Here is a 15,892-nt window from a genome sequence, read left to right as displayed (position 1 = left end):
AAGATACAGCTCGTCAACTCTAGTAAGTGAGCACAATGGCCCAGAAATCATGGGGAACTGCTGATATAGTGATTCAGAGTCCCTCAAAAGCCTAGTATGGGCTCAAATGGCAGATAACAGCCAGGAAAGTTATCCATGCTAATAGACGGGATTCGGACATGCTAAAAAGTGACAAAAACTGTAAATGCTGATTTTCTTTGTCACGAACATTCCGCACATGGCCACGTGGCTGTATTAGATGAACAATCAGATACTTAGACACAGGAATCCATCTCAATCAAAGAGTCACTTTGTCACTTCCTGCACCCTCCAGATCCAACTGCCATTGGCAAATTCACCCTCTATCCCAAAGGAACCTGCTACACCTCTAACCTCATTTACATCCTCACCTGCAATATCCTGAAAGATATCTCTAGTGACAGGATCACTGTGGAGGATGGGAAGGATGGAGTGGAGGGTGTGTTTGATTTTCATGAGATGAGGGTGACACTGGGTGATCAATGCAGAGGGATTCATTCTGGATTGTTTGGTGCGGGTGTGGGAAGTGGCTCTGGTGATTTGTTTCTTGATGAGGGTGGATGGGTAGCCACAGTTATGAAGGTTTGGTGCAGGCATAGGTTGTAGTTTAGGCAGGATGATTGATTGAATGAGTTGGTGTTTTAAGTCCACTTTATGCACAGTAAGGCTAATTGGGATTGGACCTACAGTTTAAAATGGGATCTGAACCACTATGTACCTCCACTGCGTTTCGAATCCAGGACCCCTTGATTAGAAGGCAACAATGCTACCAATGTGGCATCGGGGAGGCTTTAGGTGGGATGAGGGGGATGAGTTGAGACATTGGCCTCCGAGAGCTAGGGAGAACGGAATGGATATTTTGGTATGGTAGGGGTGAGAGCTGGAGTAGTGGAGATATTGGAGGTGGTTGGTCAGTTTGATATGTATGGATGTTTCCAAGTGGTGTCCCACCATGTGGGCATCCACATCTAGGAAGGTCACTTGGTCTTTGGAGTGGAACCAGGTGAATTTGAGGGCAGTGAAGCCATTCAGTTGGTTTAGACAGGTTGTGAGGGAGGGTTCGCCATGTGTCCAGTAGAGGAAGATGTCATCTACGAATCTCAGCCAGAGAAGTGGTTTTAGTGGTAAGGTGTCTAGAAACTCTTGTTTCAGCCTGCCCATGAACAGGTTCAGATAGGAGTGGGTCATTTTGGTGCCCATGTCTGTCCCACATAATTACAGAAAGTGTTGGTCTCCAAAGCGGAAGTTGTTACAGGTGTGTACAAGGTTAGCTAATTGATGGTTAATTGAATTAGGAAGTGGGTGCTTGTACTGTGTGGTCGAGTCAGCTGTTGAGGAATGATTCTATGGAGAACCTTCTCTATACCAACATCCCCCATGCCCATGGCCTCCGTTTCATAGTAATCATAATAAACAAGGCTAGTAAGAAACTATCAAACACTAAAAATAAAGCTATTTTTGTAGTTCTTTATCAGTATAAATATATTTCAAGCATGTAATTAAGGGTATAAGTATATAAACTCAGAAAAGGAAGTAACTCCTTCAAAAATTTTGATAATGTAGTCATAAATTTGTTTAATTTGACATTAACATATTATGGTCTCTTTACCTTCATATTAATGAGTTTTCAGGAAAACAATGAATATTTCACCATTAATTAGAAAAAATTAGGGATGGGCCAATATGAAATTTTGGCTGATACCGATAAAGTATTGATATAAAATTTAGCGATACCTAACCGATAATCTACCAATCCGATATAAAATTTAAAATGGTCCTTGAAGAACATTGAAAGGTTCATTAACCTCCTTAATAAAGGTGTGTTTCAAGGTGAATGCAGTGCAAAAGAAATTGCATATTTAAACATTTACTTTTTTAAAGTAGGGCATGGAGATCCTCTATTAAAATTACAACCAAATGGCAGAATTTTGCACTAAATTATCAGATATTTATTGATATATCGGATTGGTAAAATAATCGGTAATTTTACCAATAAACCGATACACCAATATGCCTATATCAGCCGATACCGATAGAGTACCGATTAATCGGTCCCATCCCTAGAAAAAATAAAACGGGAAATAAGAAAATTTACATACCTTGAGTGCACATACAAAAAAATTCAGGTAAGACTTAAGGATTTCATATCTTCCAGCAATACATTCTTCAGAGTGCAATATCTCTCCCACAAAGCCTTCAGAAAATGATTGCCTATGGTGGTATGCTTGGTAATTCAATGTAGTATCTTGTACACAAGGGATTAACCCACTCCTGATAACTTTGAAGTATTCTTCTGGAGAGTATGTTGGTGTTAGTGCAGCAAGTATATTCATACATGCAGAAAGTATCTTACGGTGTGGATGAGACACTTGGGAAAACCTGAAATTGATAAGATTTCACAGTCTAATGTATGAATTTAAATTACACTTAAAACTGCTGCATAATAACATTTAAGTCGATGTCAAGAAAATGTTTCAGACATACTCAATCATAGATGTATGATTTCTTGTGTAAATTTCATTAGATGTAATACTAGATATGTATATATATATATACACAGGGGGATATGATATCGATACAATACCAATAATATCAATATTGACATCAATGATACCTATATCGACATGTCAAATACTGATTGATTGATTTGCTTTATTTTACTTTGCTTTTTGTGCCACTTTTGACTAATTTGCGAAGATGGGGATGAGTGATGATGTGATGAAATTGATGATTGGACACTCACAAACATCCATGCCCAGGATGGGATTCAAACCCGGGACCCCTGGCATCAAATATTGATGTATTGGAAATCGAATATCAATATTGATATATCAAATGTAGATATTGATGTCAATATTATCGATATATCGACTTGGATATTTTCACGATATTGATGTTTCGATACTTTAAAAATATAGACTTTACATCAATATATATCGAAATATACAGCCCTACTTCTGAAATGTTTGTTTCAAGCGTCAACTTCACGTTATAATTACTTGAGAACTACTTGATGTATTACAATGTAACAAATGCCATTCTTAATGAATTTTTCACTACTTTCAATTGCACTAAAAATAATATGGAGTTATAATTTAAAAAAACGTAAGTTTGTGTTGAAAATTGTACTTCCTTACATAGTTGAACATATTGTATCTACTAATTTCATGAGTACAGGGAAGATTTTTGCATATTTACATGTGTTTTTTCCTTAAGCAAAATTCATATGCTCATCATAGATTTATCCATTTCACTTGATGTGGATTACTCTGGCAAAGTTTTATAGTGCATATAAATGCATATTTGGGACGTTAGTGCATATTCTAGCTTAATGTGCATATAATCGGCATACATTGGGAGTAATTTTCATGTAATTGTTCGTTTCATGTTTGTCTGCTTCATTCTCCTCGTCAGCATTTAAAAATAGCCTACTTCGTCTGGTCATGGGCACTAGTTGGCTCAAGAACATTCCAAAACTCATCTCATACCATTGCAGGTGGTCTGGTTGCGAAGATAGAGAACCAACGACATTTCAGAAATGTGAGTCACATTTCCAAATTCAAGCAACAACACTGGGGTTGCATTATTTGAGGATTATCTGTTAATGTGACATTTTGATAAATCTTTGAGTGTGTCTGTGAGCACTGCAGAAGTGATGATAAATACAGAATGAGAGAAGTAACAGCTCTAAACATGTAATACATTTCAGACATTTAGAGTAGTTTTTGGCAGGTTAAATGGGAAATTGCCGAAACACAAATTTACCATGCTCAAACAGAGCTTTCAGAAAACATTTGTTGCCTGCATAGGCCTGGACACTGTGATTTTATAAAGTTATGTTAATTTTTTTCAGACAATGCTGCTGTATAACCTAGTGAAGGATCATTCTGTTATTTAGTACAAAATAAGAAGATGGTAGAAACTAAGGGAATGATGGTCAGATGAAGATATGCACTATGAGCACATTCTATTCTTAAATTAGACACAATAAAAATACAATAACTTCTTGCAATTATTTATGTGTCGATGGATGGCAATTAAATATTCAAACAACATACTGGTTCGGATCGAACATGATTTTTGGATGATTTTCTTTACGAAAGTAGTACATAATTTTACTATTAAAGTAATTGGAAGGCGAAAGATGGCAGTCCTATAGAAACTAAGATAGTGTCTGTGGGATTTGTGTACTTATTGATATATTTAATGCCGTTTATATGAGTCCCTGGTTTTGATAAGGAAAATGGTCACAATTATATCTTGTATATAACCTGCAACACAATTTATGTTTTAAAGAATTGTGCTTTTATTATTCTTTGGTATATCATTGTGCATTATTTTCCATTAAATCTCGCACGACAAATAGCGTTTGTTCGACTCACATGTTACGGTAGGTGCGAACCATGGATTCATAGTGCAGATGGTTTGCTGTCAGAGTTCAATACCTGCCTATAATACATTTATCTCTGTGCAAACTCTATCGCCACCAGAACCGCAGATTAAATGTAGCAATTCAGCATTGCTTCATTTGAATTGATGGTTAAGGTGATGGATTCACATTCGGAGTGTTGAATCACCACATTAGGCCATCCAGACCATTGTTGTATGTCTGTAGTTGTACCATGTGCAATTTATGATTGTCTTGTTAATTTGTATAAAAATGCAGTTAATCTGAATCTTATATAAAGTATTAAAAATATGGTAAAATTTTGTTGATAGTTTATTTTCTTTGCCAATCCAATTTCTTTATTGCTGAAAAGAAAACAGTACCAGGAGAAATTGAGAAAACTGAATTGGAGGAAGAGTTAGCAATAGCTTCCAGAAACCCAGGTTTGCAGTTCCTGCAGGAACAACCTGTACAGGATTTGCCTGGGTATTTTCACAACTGAAGTTTATTTATTTTTATATTGAAAATTCTGAATACAGAAAAAAACATTTTACATCAGGATATCAATACAAAAAATGAAACAAACTAAGACTGTCCAGTGGCATCCTGCGTAATGGAAAGAACATTTTCAAAATGCAGAGACTTATTTTTGACAATCGCAATAGTCTGCTACCAAACTTGAAATGCTAATGTAAAAAAATAAGATATTGATTAATGCAACGAAAAGAGCATAGTGTTTCCAACAAGATACATATGTTATTATAATTGCAATACTGCAGTTTTTAGAGCAAGCCTCGAGACAAAGGAATGCATGTAATATAATCATATTGTTACATGAATCTAAAAACAATTGTAAATTAGTATGATTTGGTGACACTAAATAGCACAATTTATCATACTTTCATTTCTATAATTCCATTCAGTGATTTACTGATACATTTACTTTCCATGTAAGGCATACAGAACATTAAAATGGGTAGTTTTGAAAATTTCCAGTGCATGCATACTTTAAGTGCATTGGCATTTTTTAGTGCATATTTGCATGCATATTTTGGCTTTTTTTAGTGCATATAAATCTGCCCCCTATTTGTGAGCCCCTCTCATACCTTTATATCTGTGAAAGTAGTTTTCACTCATTTTTGTTGTTCATGAAATATTTCCGGTGGTAATTTTAGGTGACTCACCCTGTGTGTGTGTGTGTATATATATATATATATATATATATATATATATATATATATATATTGTATACAGCGACATGCATTGAGAGAGTAGCTAGTCTAGCAGTGATAGATGAATGATCTCATGCATCTAATTATTTTCAAATTGCAATATTTATTGTCTTCTTGAAGCCACAGCTCATATGCAACACTTTCTTTTCACGCACTTCTCACCCCTCAGTACAATTGCCAGGCAGCCTGGAAGGAGCTACTCCAGCTGACCTCTCCACCACCAGACCAGTTTCAGGTATAGAGGCTGCCTTGGAAAGGGAAGGAAAGATTTCTCTGTTTACTCACCGACCTCCTTGCCTCAAACCCTCCGGCCAGAGCAAATGTTGAAAGCCTGTTTTCTGAGGTAGCCCAGTCTATCACCTACATAGGACATGGAGGATTGGTTTCCCTAGATTGCCTATCATTTCAACCAAGAAAGTAGGGAGTGTTATTCCAATATTTACATCAAAATTTTTTGCATTATATTTAAAGTCTTATTATTTATGAACTGAGAAAGTGAGTATTTTGTGTGTGGACGAATTACTGGAAACATTTCCTTTTTCTCCACTAAGGAATGAAATTATGTAAAAAAAACAAAAAAAAACTTTCGTTTTAGTAGTATTATTATCTATAATTGCACTAATCTCTTGTCCGCAAGTAGAGATTACTCAATACATTTTGATAAGCCTAAAAATCTGAAATTTGTATATATTCATGAAGGGGTGGGGGTTGGGGCTTGGTGTATTGTACTTTGTAAGACAAAGTACAGTGAAAAACTGTACAAGGGTCAAATTACATACACAAAATATCTTATATGTTTTCTCGCTGTGTTAATTTACATTTTTGCCATTTCATGTCACTTTTCTGATTTTTGAACTTTAATTGCGAAGCAACAATAAAAATGGCTAACTAACTCATGGTATCGATGAGGAAGGTCCTAAACATTCATACTGTACTTGGAACTTGAACTCAATGCCATTCTGTCAAGTGCTTATTGTTTTCACAGAGTGCTTTCATAAAATTCCCTGCTGTGTGTGTGTGCATGCTTGCATGCATAGATAAAGTTCCTCGTGCATATACAGGGTGGGTACTCACTGGGAATTCCTTGAATTCCCGGAATTATGCATGAATTATTGGCTCCGGGAAATATGTGAGAATTTAAGTGAATTTTTCTCCATAGACATAAAAAGTTGCAACTTTTATTAATCCAAATCCCATTGAATTTACAGTGGAACCCTGATTTTATGTTCCTCGGTTTTAAATTTTCCTGCATTATACATTCATATTTTTACGTCCCACTTCTTGAACATCTTCACCCACATCTCATCGATATTCCCATCATCCCTGTTTAATTTATTCTCTCTTCCCTTACATATATACAACCCTTCATATACATTCCTTCTGATAGGTTTTTCCTCTTCCCTAAGCACTTTCAGTTTGACAATTACATGGCCTTCATCAAGGATATGTTCGGAGAGCCCCATCTTGGGAACTCCTTCCCTTATATCCATCCCTGTCGTGCTCTCCCCATCGAATATTCATGCTTCTTCCTGTTTGGCCCACATATTCCTTGGCAAACTATTCCATATACACCCTTCATCCCTCCCTTGTTTATTTCTTCCTCTTTTCTATCTTTCTTATATCCTGTACCTATGGAGAGGTCGACGTGGTTATGATTTATACACAACCGAAACGTGAGCAGCCTGAGGAAGGGAGCAGTTGCATTCCAAAACGTCACAGAAGTTACATAGATACTCGCTAAACGTAAGTTATTAATATATTTATATTATACATTCAATATTCACGGTCCCAATAGAGCAAAATGCTATAAAATTTTCCTCGATTTTACATTTTCCCGCATTTTAAGTTTTTTCAGCTTGGTCCCCCGAAAAATGTAAAATCAAAGTTCCACTGTATACACATTTATACCATGAGGTAAGATTTTCACAATTTAGCTTATTTTTATTGAAAAATAAAAGAAAGCTGCATGGAAAATAAAACAGAATTCTCTCAGTCAGTTTGTGTCCTTTGCAGAACAATCTATCTGACAGATGAAAGATTATTGCAAGATATCTTGAATTGATTAGGTAAAGTTAAGTTTGAAATTCCTATACAATTAACAATTTTTCGTAGATTAACATATACCGTAACATTTGTGACTTTTATTTGTAGACGTATTTCGAGTCTTGAGTAGTGAAATGGTGCGTGTATATATTTGTGTGTATGTGTGTATATATATATATATATATATATATATATATATATATATATATATATATATATATATATATACACACACACAAATGATGGAGACAGTAAACACGTACCACACTAAGAGAAATAATTTTATATTTCGCGATCTGAGTCGCATTTTCAAGGTAGAAGGAAGAAAGATCGGCGTCACATGGAGTAGAGGCACAGAATACTGACCATAGCGTCTCTACGATCAGTGTTGCCAGAAACAGTTGATAGGGATAGATAACAAAAAGTACTTTAACCAGTGTTACTGTAAGGTGGGTGGCTAGTTTTGGGGAGGAGAGGAAAGGGTTACTGGTTGGCTAGGTTGAGTCCGGGGGATATAGTGGCATGCATGCCTGCTATATAGGCCCTTTCCTATCTCCTGCGGAAAGATGTGTCAGAGTGGGGGGGGAGGTAAAAGATGGATGATGGCAACACGGAAGCAGTTATTGAAGGTGGTGTTATGGCTGTTGGTGTGGATGGCAACCAGGGTGGCTACAAACAAGCAGAAATGAAATTCCCTGACTTTTCCAGGTTTTCCAGGACAAAATTTACATTTTTCCCTGACAATTACAAATTAACTAAATCAATGTTTTTGCAAATGGAAATAATAAACTCATACAAATTTCTCTATTCTCTATGATTTGAATTCAAACTGCAAAATAGTGAATTTGGAAAATTATTACAATTCACAAGCTAGGGAAGGATTACGGAATTTTGTCATACGCAGTAAGTTTAAAATAAAATAGGTTGATTATTTTTAAAGTTACGATTAAAAGAGATAAGAGTGAAGAGTGAATGATTAAGAAATACAATTTGTAATTTATCAGTCTCCTTATACATTCTCGGTATTATATGTTGATATTTTCACTGAGGTTTGAAACCCTTTGCTTGCAAAAACCATGAATTCGGACTCACTTTTCGGTGCATAAAGCTACTTCTCTCTTCTCTGTAAAGCAAAAAACTTAACTCTTGCATATAAGTAAAACAATTGAATCGGACAAAATAAAGTGTCATATTACCTTACATTATCAATGGGTAGGGAGACAAATTTATGGTAAATAGAAACTGAGGAGAGCGGTAAATAAAATGTTATATCAGCGGTAAATACCAGCGGTGGAAAAAAAAAATTGACACACACTTTTTCATCATGAGAGGAATCAACATACAAAAGAGCTATAAATCGTATCACGCCGCAGACGTGAATCGAACCTAGGACCCGGGTATCATAAATAAATAGGCTAATCACGTTATAAAAAGGGTCCCGCTGAAGCATTGAAAAAAGAGCTTCTTAAAAGCTCATCGCGACAGCGTCCTTCAGCGGAGTTGGAAAAACTCCGCTGACATTGCATTAGAAAATGAAATAAGGAATCAGCGTTCTTCCTCAGGATTGCCGTTGCGAGAGGACGCGATCGAAGCAAGCGTCGTAACGGCCGATAGTTCAAATTTCACATAAATAGGTCGCGTGAGAAAATCTCATTCTTAGTTGTCTTCCGTCAGTCAGATGAAGTAGTTATTACAAAAGAAATCCGTGTCTAGTTGTTTGCAGTTTACGCGAGAGAGCTCCAAAGGCATCGTAAGTTCAGAAAAAGGAGCAAACGAACAATCGGGAAGTTAAAGTTATCGTTAGAATATCGGTCGGCGAAAGTACAGAGTTTGGAGCCCGGAGTTGCTCCCTCGTCCGTTTTGTTTCAGAGTAGGACCTCGTCGATCCAAGGACCAGCGGAGAAGAGATCGCCGTAGAACTCCAGGTAACGAACATTCCTTGTCTTTCCTTCCCCTGCCTGTTCAGTCAAAGGTAGTGTTTAAATATATGTCCGTGTGTTCTTACTTACGGGGCTAGTCCCCTTGTAGTTAAGTGTCGACGTGCTCTCCAGAGCTACCCCCTTCCTTTTACAACGTTCCTCTCGCCTAACAAGCGAGTGGCTAAAGGCTGTCATAGCCTATCTACGATCCCCGCTCTTAGTCTTTATACGAAATTGATAAACTACTTCATTTTTATATACTACTGTACACAAGTACTTAGCTGCCCAACCAAAAATAAAACATCAACACAAAATCACTTCATTTCTAAATTGCATATCGCAAGTGATTTATTCATTGTATGTATTTAAAGGATATCCTTGCTGTCCAACAAATAAAATAATCACAACTGCACATACACAAACACATGTTGAAAATCACATGATAATAAACAAAATTCATTCATGACAACACAAATGATACCATTGTTTCCCTTGATGTGATGGAACAGACTAATCTTATCGCTGCTACAGCTAGCAAGTTCAATGAAACTGGCAGTTGAGTAGAAATTCGGGGGAAGAAAGGAATGCAACTTGACAGGGAGCGAATATTTAGAACTGAGATTATGTTCATGGGAAATCCCAATTTGTAGCGTCTTCCTGATGTGATCGAAGATAAAACGTTTTTCAGCTGCAAGTGGTAGGAAACTTTAGGCAAACGTTTCGTTACAAATCGACAGTTTGCGCGCACAACCTCGATTGCTGGTTTTTGCATGTTTTCTACTTAATTTGATGATATTTCACTGTTATTTCGCGAAAAAGCATTCATTTTGTGGAAAAGCACATATTTGGCATTACTTCGCGAATAAAACTCATGCATATTTCATCATTGGGGGTGTAGTTATGTGCTGAATGTTCAAAATTGCATCTTTCTTTCACATTTCACAATTTTGCGTATCGCGAAAATTCAATGTCCCTATCAATGGGATTTCTGCTTCAGTACAGTATCTCCAAGCGAAGTACTGTGAAACTGACAACATGCAGTTATACCATTATTGCTGACGAAAAGGGTATGAAGGTATTAGAAATTTAATGCAAGGAATTTATAGAATTGCATTGTATAGGTACCTGATTTAGCTAACCACACATTAAAACAGGAACACACTAATAATAAAAGCTTTTGAAAGTTCATATACGAGGGACATCCTGCAAAATGCTCCAGTGGTGACTATACGCAGCAATAGTGGTCAGAGATACACACACACACATGCAGGCAGAAAGAAGTGGCATCTAGCTGTAATCTGGTACAGTCGCAATGCAGTTATTTTAGGACAGTTCTAGGTTAAAGATTGCTGCTCTCGTACAATTTCCCACCGACTACGATGTAGCCTGCATTGCACATCAAAAACATTTGGCATAGAGCCAGCCACCAGCAATCGTGTGAGGTGTGCAGACCGGACGTTTTGAGTGATAGTATGGTCAGACGATGGTGCAGACAATTCACGGAAGGCCAATCGAATGTGCACAACCCCATACAGCTGAGTACACATGGGCCCTTTGCATCACTTCAGGTGAGAGATCACTGTACAGCTCCCTGTACAGCCCTGGCATTGAATGTACCAACTTTCATATCTTTGTTTAACTGAAGAGGTTTCTGGCAGGGCAGGGATTTGACAGCTACTGTAGTAGAGATAGTTCCAGTCTTTGCTGTCAGACACATATACCATGGACATACAAAATTTAGTGCCGACAAATGCCAGAACAACGGTGGTGATTATGCCGAAAATTAGGTTAGGACTCACTGTTACTAATGTAATAAATCACAACTGATATTCATGTTTTATTTATGCCTAATCAGTAGGGACCTTGATATTTTGTTAATTTTTTTTTCAAATTGGTGTATTTTCTTATTTTTTACTATACGGTGTTATTTTTCCCAAAATTCACATTTTCATTTTAGCGCATTTTCTGGAAATATATGAAATTATACCTTCATGGTGTTTTTAAACTACTGTTTCAAATTGTAAGTCATATGGCTTATGCCTCTTCGTGAGGTTTTCATATCTTGAAAGTTATTTTCCACAACCCCTTTTTAATTTTGAGGTAAGCATTTTAGATAATGGAATTTTCCCCGTATATACTGAAGGGTGCATAATGACCATAAATGGCGACGTACCCAAAAAATTAAAATCAATCAATCTCACGTGACAGATACCGATATATTATGGCACCAAAAATTGGAATTATCTTTTTATGACTTGTTAGTGTTACGTTTCCCAAAATTTGCGTTTTTGTTTTACAACATTCTGCCAAATATACCAAAACTTAATACTCCATTGTGATTTTAAACTATTATTTTAAATTGTAGGTCACATGGTCTACGTATTTTCGTGACAGTTTGATATGTTGGAACAGATTTTTGAGGAAGTAAAAGTAAAGTGCTCGCCCTGCACTTTTCCATAAAGGTGTATAGGGGTGTAGTTAGGGCCCTACACTTTCTTGATCACGGCTGAATGTGGGGGTGATGTGATCAGCACCATGCTCCTGGCTACCTTTATCCCTCAAAGTTCTTCATATGATGCTGGGGGTGCCGGAGCAGTTTGAATAGGTGGGAAACATCCCGGTTCTCCCCCGCAGGAGATCGACCCCAGGTCTCTTGCACAGTAGTCAGATGCCCTAACGACTGAGCTCCATTATTACTCGCTCGACAAATGTCGATGGTGCGCACTTAGCTTGGTAATTCAAAACATATCTTGTGCGACAAATACGAAGATGTGGCTCCCATGTGACTGTAGATACGCACTCGATGTCCTATTAAAACCCTGCCACTTTGCTCTGTGATGCAAATGGTGTTGATAGAAGTTGAAACATTCGTGGGAAATGCATGATTTAATGTAGCTGTCGGTATTATTCCATGTACGTATAACTATATAGTTTACTCTTGAGTAAAATGTTGGAAAACTCGCATGTTCTATGTACACAAACATGGCCTAGAAAAGACAACAATGTTGGATTTCATGAAAGTTTTCGTTGTTTTAGGACATTTCTTTAAAAAACATCGCTAAACAAGCCAAAAATTCGTATTTTATGCCAAATTCACATTATTTTGATATTTCGAAAGGGCGAAAAATGTGTCCAGACATCACTGCACATTCCTAAACATAACTTCGCAGCAATTACCATTCCTCACGGTTTTGGCGTTTGAGAAAAATCAATGTCCCTACTAATCGGAAACTACTTTCTGGCCACCCCTCGTATAAATCAGTAGATGGAAAGTGAAAATTTAGCAGGGCTGGCAGAGAAAAGTCGAATTCTTGAAGAAAGTGATTTGGTTTTATGATTGAATGATTCGAGCAAATATGATATTAAAATATTTACGTATTTATTATTAGTATTTTATTTCATAATATTGGACATTAACTTCACTCAGTGAGAGATTAATGACCATCTCTCATGACTTTAAACAGACAGGACAGAAAGTGGCGTACATTTCATTGCAATACTAGTGTTGCAGTTCTTCCTTCTACCTTGAAAATGTGACTCAGATCGCAAAATATAAAATTAGTTCTCTTCGTGTGGTAAGTGTTTACTGTCTCCTTCATCATTTGTATTTATTTGTATTTATCCGCCCTTCTGGCACTTTTTCTGATCCTATTCCTGTGCTTATATATATATAAGCAATTAATTTAATTAGCATTTTTGAATAAATTGGAATCGCACAGACCCCTTATATTGTTAATATATTAGTGTGTGGGGGGGGGGGGGGGGTGAGAGGCAGTAATATGTAAGGCTGGAATAGGAAAGACATCTGCTTATACCCTTGAATTTTTGTAAAGCTCACCTTGAAAATCAGGAATTATACTTTAATTTTATCAAGGTCCTACAGTGGCCACCCTGATATAGCACACTGCCACGAAGCCATATTTAGGGGATATGGGGTAGGATCCCACACATTCTCGATTTCGGGCCATTCCAGAGGAGATGTGATCTGATCAGCACCACACTCCAGCCACCTTAAGCCCCCTCGGATACCCCCAGGTACCCACTGATTTGAGGTTGGGTGAGCCCCAGAGCTGGAATCGAACCCAGTCCCCCGCATGACAGTTAGACATCCTACCGAATAGTCCACCATGACTCTTGAGTGCAAAGGCCCAACCAAAAAGTTATTTCTTATTATAATGTTATAATTTAGGTTCTATGAAATAATTAATTCCTTGGTCTGTGCCGAAAAAACACTGAAATCTATACATTTGGATGTTGGGGGTGGGGGATACATGATGCTTTGAAGACAATTGCTACCCCTAGTGCTGAGGTCACGCACATCACTGATTGTTTATTATTTCTAAAAACAACTTTCATAAAAACCACAAATTAATAAAATATAATTACCTTTCTGTTATGGACAATATCTGATCATAGGAACTTTTTACATATGGAAAATCCACTGGAATATTTTCTGTAATATGCTTCACAACTGCTTCCAAGCACTGAAGAATGTCCATAAGATTGGTCAACTTTCCAGGAGGAAGAGTGTGCATTCCATCTTCTGCCTGAAATTTAAAAAAAAAAATCTAAATTTTGTAAAAAATCATTTGATCACCCCTGGTTATCAACTACAATATTAAAAACAAAAACCATGCATACAGAAAATGGTGTCAACTCATGAGGGGGCAAGGGGGGGGGGGGATGATCCATGCACATAGTGCAGAAAGGCATGTGTCTACAACCCAATGGCTTCATCAGTGGCTCTGGTGTCCAAAGGTGAAGAATAGTCAGGAAAAGAAGGAAATGAAAGAGTTCAAGGCAATGGAACAGCATATAGTGGAAGTGTTTAGCATAGTTAATGAGGTTTATCAAATCATATAAGCAGAGAACATAACATAATGTAAATACAAATTTATGTATGAAGTTGAAATCGATTATATTTTGTATTATCTTTGGGCATCATGGCATGTAGACTCGAAAATTTCAGGTTTTTTTCCATATTTGTACATATATTAGGGTTTGGCTCATATTATACATATGTAGTTATTTTTACATATTATATCCATATTTCAGAACATTTCTTAACATATACTACATATTTGCGCAATAACTACATGTCCCAGTGTGACCAAAAAAGTTGGGTAAATTTCTTGTGAATAACAAAGTCCAAAGCAATGTTAAACAAAAAAAAAGTTTACAACCTTCTTTACACCCTCCAATTGCATTAATTACAAGTTTTCTGTCATCCGTAATATAATGTTTTTTTTTTGTTTTTTTAATTTTACACCTCCCATCTGTTGGCTTTTGCTATTGTAAATCACTTGAAATTCCAGTATATTTACAATTGTTGTAAACAATAGAGAATAAGGGCTCAAGCATAGGCTTCTGGTTGTTACAAACATTATTTTGGCAATGTTGAAAGAGAGCCTCAAGTCGAGCAGGCCATTGCTAACCCCACCCTTGCTACTAGTTGGGTGCCTGACAGCAGCACAAGAAGCAATTATTTCATGGCACACATACAGGATTCACTTCTGGTTTCTCTTCAAGACAGTCACGATAATAGTTACAATGCCGAGACTGTATTTTACTTGGCGCATGTAGTGTCTATTATTACTAAAAAGGTAAATTTTTACAATTTTAAGTTTATATTTAACTCCATATTTTGGTGAAAATAGCTAAATATGTATTTACATATTTAGCACATTGTTACTACATATAAATCCGTTCCCTGCTTATAAGGCTCTGTTCATGAGCACAGGAGTGGTCTGTGTTGATAGTAAATGCACAGTGGCACTAGTGAATGTACAGTGTATACTATGACATAGTGATGACATTCCAGCCATACATTGTAGGGTAAAACAAATCCAACAAGTGTCATCTCCAGGCTTTGGAAAAGGTGTCCAGGATTGGTGTCACCAGTACCAGGTTGCCCATAAGTCATAACCTCGCACCCTGGGACTGATATCTTACCTGTTTGTAGTGGACAAACTGATTAGTGTCACAATAATCTGAGTGAACCTATTACTATCCCATGAACATTATGGTAAAGGTAAAAAAAGGTAAAGTGCTCCCCTGTGCTTTAGCACCATGCCATGAAGGTGTATAGGGGGTGTGGGGGTAACGCCCCACACTTTCTTGATCCGGTCATGAGTGGGGGTGATGTGATCAGCATCACGCCCCTGACTGCCTTTACCCCCCAGGGTTTCCCCCAGGTACCCATGTCATTCGATGCTGGGTGGGCGCCGGGGCAGATTCCAACGTTAGAAAAGTTCCCGGATTTGAACCGGCCGGGGATCGAACCCGGGACCTTT

The 15,892-nt window shown here is 37.2% G+C and overlaps 1 protein-coding gene across 2 annotated transcripts in view; it reads right to left on the bottom strand.

Annotated features, from left to right (window-relative positions):
- The window catches only part of LOC145984131 (nucleoporin Nup188-like), a 236,228-nt gene that overhangs the window by 136,345 nt on the left and 83,991 nt on the right, over window positions 1-15,892 (bottom strand). For both annotated transcript variants that reach the window (XM_083117569.1, XM_083117567.1), the window contains exons 10-11: window positions 13,986-14,146; window positions 2,118-2,397 (exon numbers count right to left, since the gene is read on the bottom strand). In XM_083117569.1, coding sequence (XP_082973695.1) covers window positions 2,118-2,397; window positions 13,986-14,146 — 441 coding nt within the window. The remainder of the gene's footprint in view (window positions 1-2,117; window positions 2,398-13,985; window positions 14,147-15,892) is intronic.

Source organism: Lepisma saccharinum, chromosome 2, assembly GCF_977018435.1.
Source record: "Lepisma saccharinum chromosome 2, izLepSacc3.1, whole genome shotgun sequence".
NCBI lineage: Eukaryota > Metazoa > Arthropoda > Insecta > Zygentoma > Lepismatidae > Lepisma > Lepisma saccharinum.
This window is presented reverse-complemented; position numbering and strand designations above follow the sequence as displayed.